Source organism: Tiliqua scincoides, chromosome 3 (genome assembly GCF_035046505.1).
Source record: "Tiliqua scincoides isolate rTilSci1 chromosome 3, rTilSci1.hap2, whole genome shotgun sequence".
In the NCBI taxonomy this organism is placed as follows: Eukaryota; Metazoa; Chordata; class Lepidosauria; order Squamata; family Scincidae; genus Tiliqua; species Tiliqua scincoides.
Window position 1 is genome coordinate 72,880,566 of NC_089823.1, and position 15,660 is coordinate 72,896,225.

At 41.0% G+C, this 15,660-nt stretch overlaps 1 protein-coding gene across 1 annotated transcript; it reads right to left on the reverse strand.

Annotated features, from left to right (window-relative positions):
- Window positions 1-11,153: 11,153 nt before the first annotated feature.
- Window positions 11,154-11,994, reverse strand: LOC136645058 (uncharacterized). The gene is made up of 2 exons (XM_066621308.1): window positions 11,715-11,994; window positions 11,154-11,374 (listed from the first exon to the last, which is right to left on the reverse strand). The coding sequence occupies exons 1-2, from the start codon at window positions 11,992-11,994 to the stop codon at window positions 11,154-11,156; spliced, it is 501 nt and encodes a 166-aa protein (XP_066477405.1).
- Between the last annotated feature and the right edge of the window lie 3,666 nt (window positions 11,995-15,660).

Below are 15,660 nucleotides of genomic sequence, written 5' to 3' on the forward strand. Positions count from 1 at the left end.
TAGAACATCAAGGAATCTTGATGTGCTCTCATACAGCAGGATTCATTTTTATACAGCAGGATTCATTTTTGTACCCTGATTAAATCAATGCACAAATGCACATCAGTAATTGACGTGGGGGGAGGTACATGCAGAAAACTGCAGCAACCTGTGCAAACGTCACATACTACAGAAATGAAAAACAAAAGAATAACACATTGTTCATACAGCCATGCTGCTCCAACAACAGAATCAGGTAATTTAGAAATCTGGATGGGGATAATTTCTCAAGTTTTCCATTTTGCGATGTTCCTGGCAGCTTTTCAACTTTTGGCAGGCATCAGTCAAACCTACTTGTAGATGGAGCAATGTTTAAATAGGTTTTGTACTGCTTACTTGAAGTTTTTCAAGCTAAAAGGATCATCTACACATTTTATTTAACAATTGTTAAGGTTCCAGGCTTTGCTAGAAAGCTACTTCCATACATTCTTCCCAGTGATAGCTGTCAAGGTTGGAACTGCTATAACTTTAATTCTGAGTATCCTAAGTGTCTAATTACAATGTACACCACAACAGGAGCTATGCTTGAGAGTGCTTTCTTTGTAAAGAAAGTGAAGAAAGCAACACACAGATACCCTGGAGCTATTTCTTACAGAAAAGGCCTTTGTCTTCTGCTATATTTCTTACAGAAAAGGCTTTTGTCTTCTGCTTTATTGCTACAACATATATTTATTCAGGAAGTCTTGTCAATAATCCAGACTTTCTATTCTACCTAAGGTATCTATACCTCTTAAGTGCCTAATGATGAAGGCCTGAGTTAGTGGTCAAAGAAATTCTCATGTTCTTAATGGGTAAATTGAATTCTTTCATAGAAATGAAAACAGAAGTATTTCACCTTGTACACATTCTGCACATTGCAGCACATGTTTAAAGTGTCCTCATATATGCTTTGCATGTCACAAACTAAGAAACTCACAGTGGGCTATTACGGAAATATACTTCCTGTAGAAAACTGCAGAGAAGACTACAGTTCACATTTTTATAAAATATAAAAGTCATCAAAATAACACCAAGAAGTTTTCATCAAGAAAATGTTTCTTTAAAAGAAACCAAACACCTTGTGATACCTTCCTTAGATGAATTAAGATGAAAAAGTACACACGTGAGCTTTTCAAGTATAGAGAGTTCTGCTTAAGGAACTGTATAGGTCCTCATACAATTACAAATTGCCAAGTTAACCATCTGGGTTATTTTTATTTGTATTTGTGTATATTTTGTGCATAGTATATAGATGGGATGCATAACCCTTCATGAGCATAGAGGCAACTTCCAACCCAGATCTGTTTAATCTAGTACCTGATCCAGTGCAACACCCCTACAGCTTTGATCTTCCAAGGAGGAACTGGAAGTGCTTAACCTGATTCGTACTAACCATGGTTGGTTGATAATCCTAATTGTGACTGCAGAAATGTTCCATAAACTTATCATATAGCAAGGGAATGCCCCCTTAGAAGGTATTCTGGCTCCCTGCAGGAACTACATCAACTTGAGGGTACTGCTGTCCAATGGTTGACAGTCCAATCCTGAGCTGCCCGGGGCACGCAGCTGCAGCGGCACCAAGAACGGTTCCCGCTGCATCCTGCCCACCTCAGCCTGCTGCGGGCAGCACCTCAGGAGAAGGGGACTTTCATCCCCCTTTCCCAGGTAAGGGAAGTAGCCCCACAATGGGGCTACTCACTTTACCGGCAAGGTAAGGTAAAGGTGTTCATATAGGGCACCAAGCCCCACATGAACACCTTGGATCCAGTGGAGTGGAGCTCCACAGGACCCGCCTCCTTCCCTCCCCCTGGCATGCCTCCTCCCCACCCTCTCTCCACCCTCCGACTGCCTCCCCCCTCCCTGGAACACCTTCTCCCTGCCCCCTCCCTGCCCCCACTTACCGTGCAGTGACTCGGCGGTCCGTGAGGCGGTCTGGGCTAGCACGTGTGCTGGCCTGGCGGTAAGCCTTGCAGACGTGCTTTATGGAAAGCTGGAGTGCTGAGCTTAGGACTGGGCTCTAAATGATTTAGATGTTTGGCCATAAGTCTAGCCACTTAGTTACTGGTCATATATAATATATAATTTTATTCATGATTTTATTCACCATGTTTTAATAATTTATTGCTTGTTTATATTATATATATATGACAGAAAATAGGACAGAAAATAGGTATGACAACAGCAAAGCCATTAAAAATATTTTAAATTGGTACATTTTGAGGGTAGGAGTGTACATCTCATCCCTGCAGAAATGTTATCTTCCCTCTCTGCTCCTGACCCCTGCTTCCTAGTCCAAAGCAATGAAAGATGCACATTAAGAGGCAGGCTTTTGCCTGTATCACTTGCTGGATCAGGTGCTGTCAGTCTAAATCAGATGCCTGTCTGATTTAGCTATGTACAAAATATAATTTATTGTTATTATTTTATTTCTATAGCATATTAGTGTACAAAGTACTCTCCCAGGCAAGAAGGTGTTCTTGGGGAATTACAAACAGTCAGAAGGGAAACGTACAATATAGGTCTCTTAATCAGGTAATATTCTTTTCGAATACATCATTTTATTCCCCTCTTAATATATCTTGAGTACTGTGCTTCAAGCTGCAGATCACTCAAGCTTTTGAACAACCAAGGGACAACTGAAAAGGAACATGTATTAAGAAAAAGAGAGCATAACTCTTGGTGTATTGCAAAGAAATCCCAAGCAGCCAATGAAGAGCTTCAGAAGCGGGTCTTCAAACAGAGGGCCTACTAGATATTGTAGGGACAGGGACTGTCACCAACCTACATGTCCTCAATGAAATGTTGTACAGCTGAGGGATTCAATCTGTGCGTCCTGCTTCCCTAGCAAGGCGTGGCTAACTTCCAGGGGCATCGACAGGCATCTCTGGGAAAGAGGTGGCCACAGCTATTCAGCTCAGCTCAGCTGCACCTACCTCCTACCTACTTGTAGCTTTTCTGCGGCTGTGAAGGAGGTGGATGGGGCAGCATGAGGTGGGGAGGGCGTGTGAAACATGGTGGGGGGAGGTGGTGGAGTCTTCCCGCCAAACCGAGAGAAGGCTGGCTGGGCAGCAGTGGAGGTGCTGCATCTCATCAGCACAGGGCGGGTGGGGCAGCGTGAGGTGGGGAGGGCATGTGAAACGTGGTGGGGGGAGGTGGGAGAGAAGGCTGGCTGGGCATTGGGCGGAGGTGCTGCATCTCATCAGCACAGGGCGTGTTCCTGGCAGGCTTCAAACTGGGAGGGAAGCCTGACCTAGAGAGAGCTCTTTCCTCCGATTGGGAAAGAGGGAGCCCAGCCTGCTCGGGGAGGGGTGCCTAAATGCCACAGCCTGCATTCCGCCATCTTGCCTGGGGGGAATAGGGGTGGCATCTGCATGTTGGGTGTATGTGTGTGAGCATCCCCCATCTACTTTGGGGGTGAGTTGTAAAAGAACGAGGTAGGTGGGGCAGCGTGAGGTGGGGAGGGCTGTGAAACATGGTGGGGGGAGGTGGGAGAGAAGGCTGGCTGGGCATTGGCAGAGGTGCTGCATCTCATCAGCACAGGGCGAACTCCTCGCAGGCTTCAAACTGGAAGAGTAAGTATAGGCAGCACAGTGCAGCGCTTTCCTCCACTTGGGAAGGAGGGAGCCCAGCCTGCTCTTGGGGGGGGGGTGTCCAAATGCCCCAGCCTACATTCCTCCGTCTTGCCTGGGGAGAATAGGGGTGGCATCTGCATGTTGGGGGTATGTGTGTGAGCAGCCCCCATCTACTTTGGGGTGAGTTGTAATCTTGCTCTGTGTTGCTGCAATCCTATCCACTCTTTCCTGGGAGTAAGCCTCATTGACTAAAATGGGAGTTACTTCTGAGTAGACCAACATGGGCATGGGGGTCTGTGTCAGCTTAACCAAGGATCTTCACCTTTCTCTTTTTCCTCCCCCTTCAAAAAAGAAAAAAAGCCGCTCTTGATCAGTCAAGCTTTGTCTCCAAAAATTGATTAAAAAATAAAAATACCATCCCCCTTTTTCCTCCTGCCTCCTTTTGAGGGGGGTACTTCCCATGTTGGCTGCTATTATAAGACAAAAGGCACAATCCTAGCTAGGTCTATTCAGAAGTAAGTCCTATTGTGTTCAATGGGACTTACTCCCAGGAAAGTGAGGTTAGGATTGCAGCTAAACAGTCTCTGGGTCTCAGTTTCACATCAGTTTGCAATTAGCAGATACTCACAAAACAAAGTCTTCCCCTCTCCCAGCAAATTCATCACTTTCCCCCCTCCCTTTCCAAAACCCTCCAGGTGTGCTGCTAACAAACTCAGGGCACAATCCTAACCAGGTCTTCTCAGAAGTAAGTCCTACTTTGTTCAATGGGGCTTCCTCTCAGGTAAGTGTGGTTAGGACTGCAGCCTCAGAGTGCTGGAAGCTTTTTGTTTGTTTGTTTCTAGTGTATAATTATACACCTTCACCCCCATTTTGGGGGTAACTGAGGTGATGTGTTGTAATGGGTAGCCGTGGCCAATGGCCACAAGGATCAGGGGAGCCATGGGCTGAAAGGTTCGAGTACCACTGGTGTACAGTAATATCTCCCATTAAGTAGGAAATACATTACCAGAAAATAAAGTGTTGGGTGAAACATCACTATAGGACATATAATGAAATATAAAGCAGGAAACTGCTGCTAATTGGCCCAGCATTACCCAGAATGCACTGTTTCTATTGGCTACAAAAGCTAAAATGGGAAAGTAGACTATTAAATTCTTGGCTTCTATATTGTTGTCCCACTGAAAATTGACAAAAGCTGTCAATCATGCCAGGGCAAAGAGCAATGTGACAAATCAACGATAAAGAAAGTAGTGTTATGCCGTGTCTAATTTACAACACAATCCAAACCATGTTGCGAGCTGGCACGGCAGTATGGGCCGGGTGGCACAGGGTGGTGGGTGGAACAGAGGCAGTGAGGGGCATTTTGGGGCAAGAGAGGGCAAAATGGGAGGCAGATTGGGCCTGGAGGGGGGAGGATTGGCAGTGGTGGTGCACACCATAACCAACCTATCTCCCTAAATGGGCTTCCTGAATTTGTACCAGCTATATAGCTTCTCTGACCTTCTCCAGTTTTTCAATAACCCACTTAAACTGTGGCGGGTGGAACTGAATGCCAGACTCGCAATGTCTTTTGGGCATAAGTGAGGGGAAATGACAAAAAAATGAATATCAAAAAGAAAGCTGAGAATACCTACTAGACAACATTCATAAACTATGAGTCAGAAGAGTGATCTAACTAAATGGGTGGCTTACAGCACAATCCTATGCATGTCTACTCAGAAGTAATTCCTTTTGTGTTCAATGAGGCTTATTCCTAAGAAAGTGTGTGTAGGATTATAGTCTAATTCTCTAGTTTGATGAAAAAAATATGTTTTATGAATGCCTAATATGACAACAATTAGACTTTGTTAGAATTCCCCTCCAATTAGAATTAGAATTCCCCTCAAACAACAAAAAACTTTAGTAGTTGATTTGAAAGTGGCTTTTCAAGTTAATTATTTTCAAAGAATTAAAAGAAGACGAAGAAAAGCCCCGTACCTGTCTAGCATCAGTTCAAGTAGAAATTAGCATGCAGAGAAGGTTTCTCAATGAGAACAGCTAATCTTTTATGTCTGCTACCTGCTCAAAGTAGACACTTTATATCAGAAGTTAAACACTATAATTTACAGACCTTTTACTTCATAAAGAGCTCAAGCTTTTATTTCAAGAATGCGTGCAATGGGGAAATGGGGAAAAAGAGAGAAATTAAATAGCAAAGAGTTGCCTACTGACAACTGTCATATCTGGTATTTATTCTCTCTAGATTAACTCTCTTGTGTTCCACGCAGGAGCAATTCCAAGCATGGTAAACTTCAGCATTATGAGACACAAGGTGGCGCCATCTCAGTTTCATTTAAAACTCTTCTAGGAATGACCTCTGGAGAGCTTGAAGAAATGCATAGTGCGTGGTTTCTGAAGCAGCCCTTGCAAATTTCTCTCACAGGAGCCCACAGCCTCTCGCAGTGCCCAGGCTAGTGTTGCTGTGAAGCATTAACCAGCGTAATTTAATTGAGAGCTGATGTAACAGAGCAGCCAAGGCACTGAGCTGCTAATCTGGACATTGCTGGTTTCAGTCTTGCCTTTGCCATGGGATAGTAATGCTGCCCCACTGCTGTTATAATGGGGACGGAGGGTGTCCATGCCCTGCCTGACCACCACATGAGGCAAGAGTGGGAGAATGCCAGCACCCCACTGGGTGCCTAGCTGAGGTGGGCCCAGAACCATATGAACAGTTAGCTGGCCCACACTATCACCATCTCAGTGCACCTCAAACTATTGACTGGGCCACCTGCTGTGTGAGTGTGCTGTGCCACTTGCCTTTGCTCGGACTTCCTGAGCAAACTGGAGTGAGAAATTTCTCCACTAAGAAACTGGAGTGGATCAGTGTTGGTCCTATTGCCCATTTTGCTCCATTTGCTTCCCTTTGAAGGTGGCATTCTGTTGCCTGCATATATCCTTTTGTTTAAAAAAACAACCAGCAACACCAAAAACCTATTCTCAAACTCACTGGTTCTCAAACTCACTTAGACTTTGAGCCTGAAGCTAAGTCTTTGTGGGGTTAGGGAGAACAGCAACACCATGATCCTCGGGAACGTGCCACAGCGGAGGAAGAGGAGGTTTTTTAAACTTAACTTTTGTGTTGCCAGGGTCCGGGGGGGGGGGCGGTCTGGGGAGCCCTCTGCAGCACTTCCTGCAACTTGTAGAAAGTAAAAAATGTGATCATGACCCATGTCTGGGTTGCAATCACGAAACCCAAAGTGGCTTGTGATAGCTTTTTTTTTAAAATTCAGATATGGGGATAGGTATAAAGGTACATACGTAGGTCAGGGGAATACATAGGAAAGATATATTAGGTCTCCACTAGAATACAGTTTTTGTTTTTTGTCTTTCAAACAACTACAGATCTGACACATCTTCTAAATTATTTTGTTCTATTTATTCTATTTCTAACCAATTGTAAAAAGCTTCCCATGTATTCTTAATTCTATCTAATTTACCATCATCATGTAATCTTTCTGATAAAGTATCCATTTCAACTATTTCATAAATTTCTTCTATCAATACATTCATATTTGGCGCCTCTATATTTTTCCACATCTGTGCAAATAAAAGTCTTGCTGCAGTGTTGATGTGGATCAAAACATGTCTAATATTTCTACTATAACTATCTCGTATAATATTTAGGAGAAATAATTCTGGAACAAAAGGGACAAAACATTTTAACATTTTCTGTAACATAGTATGTACATTTTCCCAATACTTTTTTACTTTAGAGCAGGTCCACCACATATGGTAAAATGTGCCCACAGAATCTTTACATTTCCAGCATTTGTTAGACAATCCTGTATATGTTTTAGCTAGTTTATCAGGTGAAAAATGCCACCTATAAAACATCTTGTAAATATTTTCTTTAAACGAAACTGTTTTAGTTAATCTAATATTATTTTTCCATATTTGCTCCCAACTTTCCAAATATTGGAAAGTCCAATATTTTTTATGTCCAATATTTTTTACCCATTGTATCATTGTGTATTTTACTATTTTGTCTTCCTTGTTTATATTTAATAAAAGCATATACATCTTTTTTATATATTTTCCTTCATCTTCTAAAAATAACTTATCAAAGTCAGTATCATGTAAAAATATTCCTGTTTTTTTATCTTCCCTCAGTCTTGATTTTATTTGGATTTCTAACCACCAATCCAGAGCTATACCTTTATTATTAAGTTCTTCTTTCGACCACAGTGCTGTTTTTTCATTTAGCAGCTCTCGATTTTATTTTGCGATTCATCAATCCAATCTGGTTTGGTCGCCATCTCCAATGGTTTAATCCATATTGGTATTTTCTCATAGAGCTTATATCTAATCTGATCCCATACTCATAGCAATGCTCTTCTTATTAAATGTTGTTTAAAATGTCCATAATACTTAGTTTTATCGTATATAAGAAAAGCATGCCATCCAATTTGAAGATCATAAGCTTCTAATTTTAATAATCTGATTCTTCAGATTTGCCCATTCTTTAATCCAGTTTAAGACTGCAGCTTGATAATATATTTCCCATTTTGGGAGTCCAAATCCAGCCCATTCTTTAGAGTCTTGTAGAATCTTCATCTTAATTCTTGCTTTTTTACCTTGCCAAACAAATTTAATTATGACTCATTTAATTCAATAAAAAAATTCCCTTTAAGTAAAATTGGGATAGTTTGAAATAAGAACATCACTTCAGGTCAGGGGTGCCCAAACTCCAGCCCTAGGGCCACTTGTGGCCCTCAGGGAGCCCCCAGTCTCAAATGAGCCTCTGGCCCTCTGGAGATTTGTTGGAGCCCACACTGGCCCAATGCAACTGCTCTCAGCATGAGGGCGATTGTTTGACCTCTCACATGAGCTGTGGGATGAGGGCTCCCTCCACTGCTTGTTGTTTCACGTCTGTGATGCAGTAGCAGCAGCAAAGAAAAGGCCAGCCTTGCTTTGTGCAAGGCCTTTTATAGGCCTTGAGCTATTGCAAGACCTTCTTTCATTCATATAAGTTCATCTTTAATATATTTGTTTATGTAAACTTATGCAAATTTATTCAAATTTTTAATATAAATTAATTCTTCCCCCCCCCCCAGCACCCAACACAGTGTCAGAGAGACAATGTGGCCCTGCTGCCAAAAACTTTGGACACCCCTGCTTTAGGTAATATATTCATTTTAATCGTTGCCATCCTACCCTTAAAAGAAAGTATCAACTTCCTCCATTTTGCTAGGTCTTTTTTCATTTCTTTTAACAGTTTCAAATAATTGTCTTCCATCAAGATGCTAGATTTTTTAGTTAAAATTATACCCAAATATTTGATTTTGGAAGTTATTTGTAAACCATACTCTTGTAATTGTTGTTTCTCCTTATATTTTTCACTAATAGTTTAGTCTTGATAATTAATCTTTAATCCAGTTACTTTTCCATAATTATTTAAATCTTCCAATTCCAAAGAATTACTTGGGTTTTCCAATATAAATACCAAATCATCTGCGTATGTTTGCAATTTAAAGATTTCATTCTGTATTTTTACTCCTGTAATTCTGTCATCTTTTCTTATTACATTATTTAATATTTCCAGTGTAAGGATAAAGAGCAATGGTGGAAGCGGACGTCCTTGTCGAGTTCCCTGTTGAATCCGTATTTCCTTTGTAAATTCTCCATTTATTCTTATTTTTGCCTTTTGTGTAGAATAGATTCCTCGGATGACTTTTGTAAATTTTTCTCCAAATCTCATTTCCGTTAATTGTTGAATTATAAAACCCCAGTCCACGTTATCAAATACTTTCTGTGCATCTAGAAAGACCAAACCCATCTTTTTTCCTGGATGTGCTTCAAAATATTCTAACATATCAATAATTATCCTCATGTTATTTTTCAAATGTCACTTTGGTAAAAAACCTACTCGGTCTTCATGTATTATCTGGATTAAAATCTTTTCCATCCTTGTCGCTAATATTGTAGTGAAAATCTTATAGTCAACATTCAGCAGAGAAATTCGTCTATAATTTTTAATTTCTCTTTCATCTGTTTCTTATTTATGTATCAACGTTATTATAGCCTCTTACCATGTCTCTGGCATCAAATCCGCTTTCCAGATCTCATCCAATACAATCTTAAAAGGAGTTTGCAGGATTTCTTCAAATTTATTATAATATTCGAACGGTAGACCATCACGTCCAGGAGACTTTCTTTTTTTTATTTTTGTTTTTTAAAGGCTTCACACATCTCTTGGATTGTAATTTTATATTCTAATAAGTCTTTTTGTTCTTTCGAGAGTCTTAAATTATTATTATTGGCTAAATATTGTCTTTGTTTCTCTTTATCTAATTCCTTTTTATTGTAAAACAGTTGAAAATAACATTCTATAATCCTTTTCATCTCTTGCATTTTTGTTTTTTTCTCCCCAGTCTTTGAGTGCCTTTATCTGATTCTTCTGTCTTTCTTTCTTGAGTTTATATGCTAACCATCTTCCTGGTTTGTTTGCATTCTCAAAAAAAGATTGTTTTGTCATTCTCAAATTTCTTTCCATTTCTTCCGTTTGTATCACTCTAAATTCATGTTGTAATCTCTGTATTTTCTGTTTAATAGCTTCATTTGAGGGTTTTCCTTGACTATTCTTCTATTCCTCCTTTAGCTTCTGCATTATCTGATTTATCTTCAAGTTTTGCTTTCTTCTCATTTTTGCCACATAGCTCAGAGCAATCCCTCTAAAAAAAGCTTTACTAGTATCCCATATTGTTTGTATTTTCATCTGCGGCTGAATATTCTTGATCTTTCAGCAGGTTAACATCAAATCTCCAGAGTCCTTTCCTTTTTTATCTGTTTATTGTCAATAATATTGGGTTATGGTCAGCAAAAGTATTTGGTAAGATTTCTGCTTTAAAGTATCTCAGTCCTCCATATATCCAACTCATATCAATCCTGGACCAAGAGTTATGATGATGAGAGAAAGAGGTATATTGTTTTTTCTTTGGATTCTGCACTCTCCAGGCAACTACTAAATTAAATTCTTCAGCAATTTGTAAAAAAGCTCATGGAAGATTTCCTTCTTTTTTTCTTTTTCCTTGAGTAGTCCTACCAAGTTTTCGATCTAGTGTAGCATTAAAATCCGCCATTATAATAATCTCCAGATTGTTCCATAGTTCTAATTTTTCATGTAATTTCTTAAAAAACAAATCTTGTCCTGCATTTGGTGCATAAATGTTAACTATCAACATCTTTTTCCCATCCAGATATATTTCAGCCATCAAAATTCTACCATCTTCTGAAGCTCAAGTCATTTTTGGATTTAGCCGTGGTTTCACATACGTTACTAATTCACATTTTCTCTTATTTAAATCTGATGCATTAAAAGCTTCTCCCAATTTTTTATTTAATAAATATTTAATAGCCTTTCTTTTTATATGGGCCTCCTGAATGCAGATTATATCAACTTTACATTTTTCCAATTGGTGAAAAATTTTACTTCTTTTCTGTGGGGAGTTCACTTCATTAACATTAACTGACAGGAATTTAATTTGTTTTTCCTCCATCATATTTTTCCTCTAGTTTTCCTGTTTCTCAATTTTCTTGTCTCTTGGAGTCTTTGAATTTGGGTGCAGCTGCTCCTTCTTCCTCTTTCTCAGAGTCGTCCTCTGATTCTTCTTCTGTTCTACTTTCAGTCAGTTCTCTTCTTGGTGATGAGCTGTCCTTTCCTGGACTTGGAGATCTATTCCTAGGATGCTCCATCACTTGGGATATCTCACCCAAATCTTCTCTGTGTCTTTCATAAATTCTTCCATCTTCATTATAGAATTAATATTATAATTTCATCTTGAAGTAAAAGTCATTCTTCCTGGAATCTGCCATCTATATTTAATGCTATTCCTTCTTAATATAGCAGCAAAATTTCTATATGGGATTCTTTTTTATCGAATCTGCCAAGGAATTTCTCTCAAAATTCTAACAGGATTTCCCTCTGCCTTTCTTGGTTTTTTCTCTAGCCTCTGTAGAATCGAGTCCCTGGTTCTTCTTTGTTTCAATTTTATTATGATTTCTCTAGGTAGTTTGTGTATCCTTGCATAATTAGAGTTCAATCTATAAGTGGCTTCTATGCCTCCTTCAATAATTTCTCTCTCTAACTCTGTTCCATTAGCCACTCTTGGATTCTGTCTTTTACTTTCTCCTCTTTTTGTTCCAGGAATTTCTGAATGCGAATCAAATACTGCGCTTTCTCCAATTCCAACTTCTTCACACTGGATTCCAGTTCCAAATTCTGTTGTCTCATTTCAGTTATTGTTTCTTCCATTTTTTCCATCTTCTGTTCATGAACTTTACTTCCTAGTTTCAACTTCTTCATTTCACTCTTTTTCTTGTTTACCTGTTTTTGTGTATTTTTTGTAATTTGCACCAATTCATTCATCTGGTCTGCGGTTTGGTCAAACTATTTTTTAACATTCTGTTCCAACGTTTTGACATCCCCTTTAATTTGGTTTATATCCACTTTCAGTTCTTTAATTTGTGCTCTATCTTCTTTCAGCTCCTTCAAAATTCCATAATCCCAACCTGGCTATCTCTTCTAGTTTCAGATGCTTTCCCCTGTGTCAAATTGGTCCATGCAGAAGATGCTAGTGAGGGGGATGTTGCTTTACGAATTTTGGTGTGTTCCTTTTTTTGTGTCATCATGTATCTTTCCCTCCTTCTTCCACTTAACAATAAAACAACCAAATCACTCACAGTCCCACCACAGTTAATAAATATGGGTTGTTGTTTTTTTTACCAGCCTCTGCTGGCCAACTTCAAATGTAGCGTTAAAGCTATCCCAATCCCCAAGTGGCGTATATTTCTTCCCTTCGACTGTAGGTCACTTTAAAGCAGGGGTCTCCAAACCCCAGCCCGGGGGCCAGATGCGGCCCTCAGCTAGCCTCTATCCGGCCTGTGGCCAGCCTCTTGTCCCCTGAAAGCCTCTGGCCCACTTGACTGATCATGACCAGAGCTGTGCTCTGTTTGTATCTGGAGGGTGTTCTGAGGGCCAGAGAGGCTGAGTGAATGAGCCCACTCATTCATTTATTCATTCATCTAAGTTCCATCTCTAATTTATTTATTCAAATTTTATATTTAAATTTTTTTCTGGCCCTCAGCACTAGATATTTCTGCACCAGATATTTCATGCGGCCCTCTGGCCAAAAAGTTTGGAGACCCCTGCTTTAAAGTCCAAGCTTATATTCCAAAAACTGGGCCCACTCTTCCAAGAAGCCCCCCCCCCCCCAGAGTCAAATAGTCATCCAGTTCCAGTTCCAAAAAATTGTATATTTCTTCTTTTTCCATATGTGTCACTTTAACATCAAAATTTGTAATCCAAACTGGGCCTGCTCTTCCAAAACACCTCCCCCTGAAGTCCAATAATAGCCAATAAGTCACTAAAGGGCGTATCAATCTTTCTTATTGTGTTCCCAAATAAATCCTCAACAGGCCTTCCAAAATGCTGTATTCCATCAAATACTTTGCTTTTTAAGTCTGAGTGTCATAGAGTTATATTTCACACATAGGGGAAGGAAAAACCTCCCCCCCTAGTTCCATCACCTCAGAAACACCTAGCAGCCAATAAAGTGTACTGTCTCTTTAAGACTCCCTCTGCTGGTCTGCTGCCATCATGACAATCAAAATGTTTCCACTTCAAATTGTTGCCTGTTTCTTTTTGTTATATTCTCTTCTTTAAAGCCAAAGTTACAGATCAGAGGCTGCACCTTTTCCTATAAAAGGAGGAAATTTTCCTGTGATGTCTCCAACTTATGTCTTGACCCACCATTTCTGTCTTAGTGTGAATGTACACACCTCCAAACATACAATGCTTCAGATCTATATAATCAGCTAATTATTCAAACGTAGTCCCAAGGCATTCAAGATGTGGAGCTGGGACTGATGATATAAGCCAGCTGTGTTCCATATTTCCCCATCAGTCACAGATTAAAGGTTTTGCCGCTTGTTTACTCAAGGCCACGAAGCTTGCAGCTCTCCTTACACATTCTTTAGATAAATAGTCCAAAGTAAATGACTCACCACCAACTCTATTCCTCCTAGAGGTGCCAGTTTCTTGAGTTTTGAGAACTTAATGCTTTGAAGTCAGAGTCTGTCTTCTTATGGCCGCTTTCTAAAACTGTTTCTAAGTGCTCCTATCCACCCCACAAGACTGCCATCCTGTGAGTAGACTGGGGCCTAGAGGCCCTAAACCAGTGGTTCTCAGACCCAGGCAGCAGGTAAGTTATGGTAAATAGCCCCCTCTTCCCCTGCAGCTCCCTGCTCTCATGCCTTAAAGCAGTGGTTCTCACACATTTAGCACCAGGACCCACTTTTTAGAATGAGAATCTGTCAGGAGCCACTGGAAGTGATATCATGAGTGGAAGTGACATCATCAAGTGGGAAATTTTTAGCAATTCTAGGCTGCAATCTTATCCATTGACTATCCCATTATCCATGGGACTATCCCAAAGTCCCATTGACTATCATTGTTAAAAGAATATACATAGTAGCTTGCTAAAAGTACAGGTCTGTATCATTTCCCCAAATGCAGTCACATACCATGGTAACATCAAGTCTAATAAATTAAAAATAAAAATATGAAAAATAAAAAATAAAATATTGAAATGTATGGGGACCCACCTGAAACTGGCTCGTGACCCACCTAGTGGGTCCTGACCCACAGTTTGAGAAACACTGCCTTAAAGGAAAAGGGGCAGTGGTTCTCCAGCTGGTGGGTTGTGACTCACCAGTTTCAGAATGACTGCCTTAGATGCAATGCAAGAATCAGAGCCACAAACTGTGTGGCAACTAGGGGAATTTTTCTCCTTTCAGATAAGCAAGCTGGGGGGTGGGGGTGGGAACCTTATTGTGAGAAGAGGCATTTTAATTTGGGGCTGTTTGTTTGAACATTAAGAACATTTAAATGCAATCCTATCTTGTGCTGGAACAGGCAGGCCTACGCTGTATCCAGTGCAAGATAGGGGTCCAAAGTGGCTCAGCCAGGGACAAGGAGAAACTCTTCCCTTTACCCCCCTGCAGACCCAATCAGTCTCCTTGGACTTGCGCCAGCTTAGGAGCTGGCATAAGTCTGAGGAGAGCAGAGTGGGAACAGGGTTGGGGTCTGGCATAACTGCCAGGTCCCAGCCCTGCCTCCCGCTCCCTGCCCACCCCCAGGACTGCCCTCTACCTGTCCTCCCCTTGCCCTGGAATGCCTCCCTCCTGCCTCCTCCCCACCCTTTCCAGAACCTTGCATTGGCTGAGCTCGGCTGACTCAACCTGCCCTGCCTGAGTCAGCACTGACGCTGGATTCAGCCTCCACGGGCCGGTGCACTTCCCTGTGCCGGCCCAGCTGACTCTTGAGGAGGCACAAACATGCTTTACAGCACATTTGCGACCCTCCTGGGCCAGGCTCTAGGTCAGGGGTGCTCAATAGGTGAGTCGCAATCTACCGGTAGATCATGAGGCAAAATGAGTAGATCGCGGAGTGCCGACCCCCCTCTTCAGGTGCCTCTGGGAGGAAACGCCGGGAGTAAGGCCCATTGTACTCAATGGGGCTTACTCCCAGGTAAGTGTGGCTAGGATTGCAGCCTCACAGCCTAATCCTAGGCATGTCTACTCAGGAGTAAGTCCTGTTATACTCAGTGGGACTCAAGGTACACCAACATACATTGTACACATAAATGTTATATGTTATGATGGTGCGAACATTGTAAAAAAAACTCTGGTAGATCTCCGGGCCTTGCTGGGTTTCAAAGTAGCTCTCGAGCCAAAAAAGTGTGAGCACCCCTGCTCTACGGACTTGCGTCAGCTCAAGGCACAGTCAGGATTGCACCCATAATTGTTTTAGTGAGCAGTTTTATTTGTCTCTATTTGAATGTTTGCCTTCATTGGCTTTAATAGCCATGCACCTTTCCCATTCTAAAGCTTTAAGTTTCTATTGCCGTTTATAAAGTGTGTCCTTCCCCAATTTTTCCCCCTTTCCTCCACTTGCTTCTCTCCTAGTCTGAGGCCCGGACCAGAAATGTGAAAACCCAATGCAAATGAGCAATTCCATGGAATAATCACACAT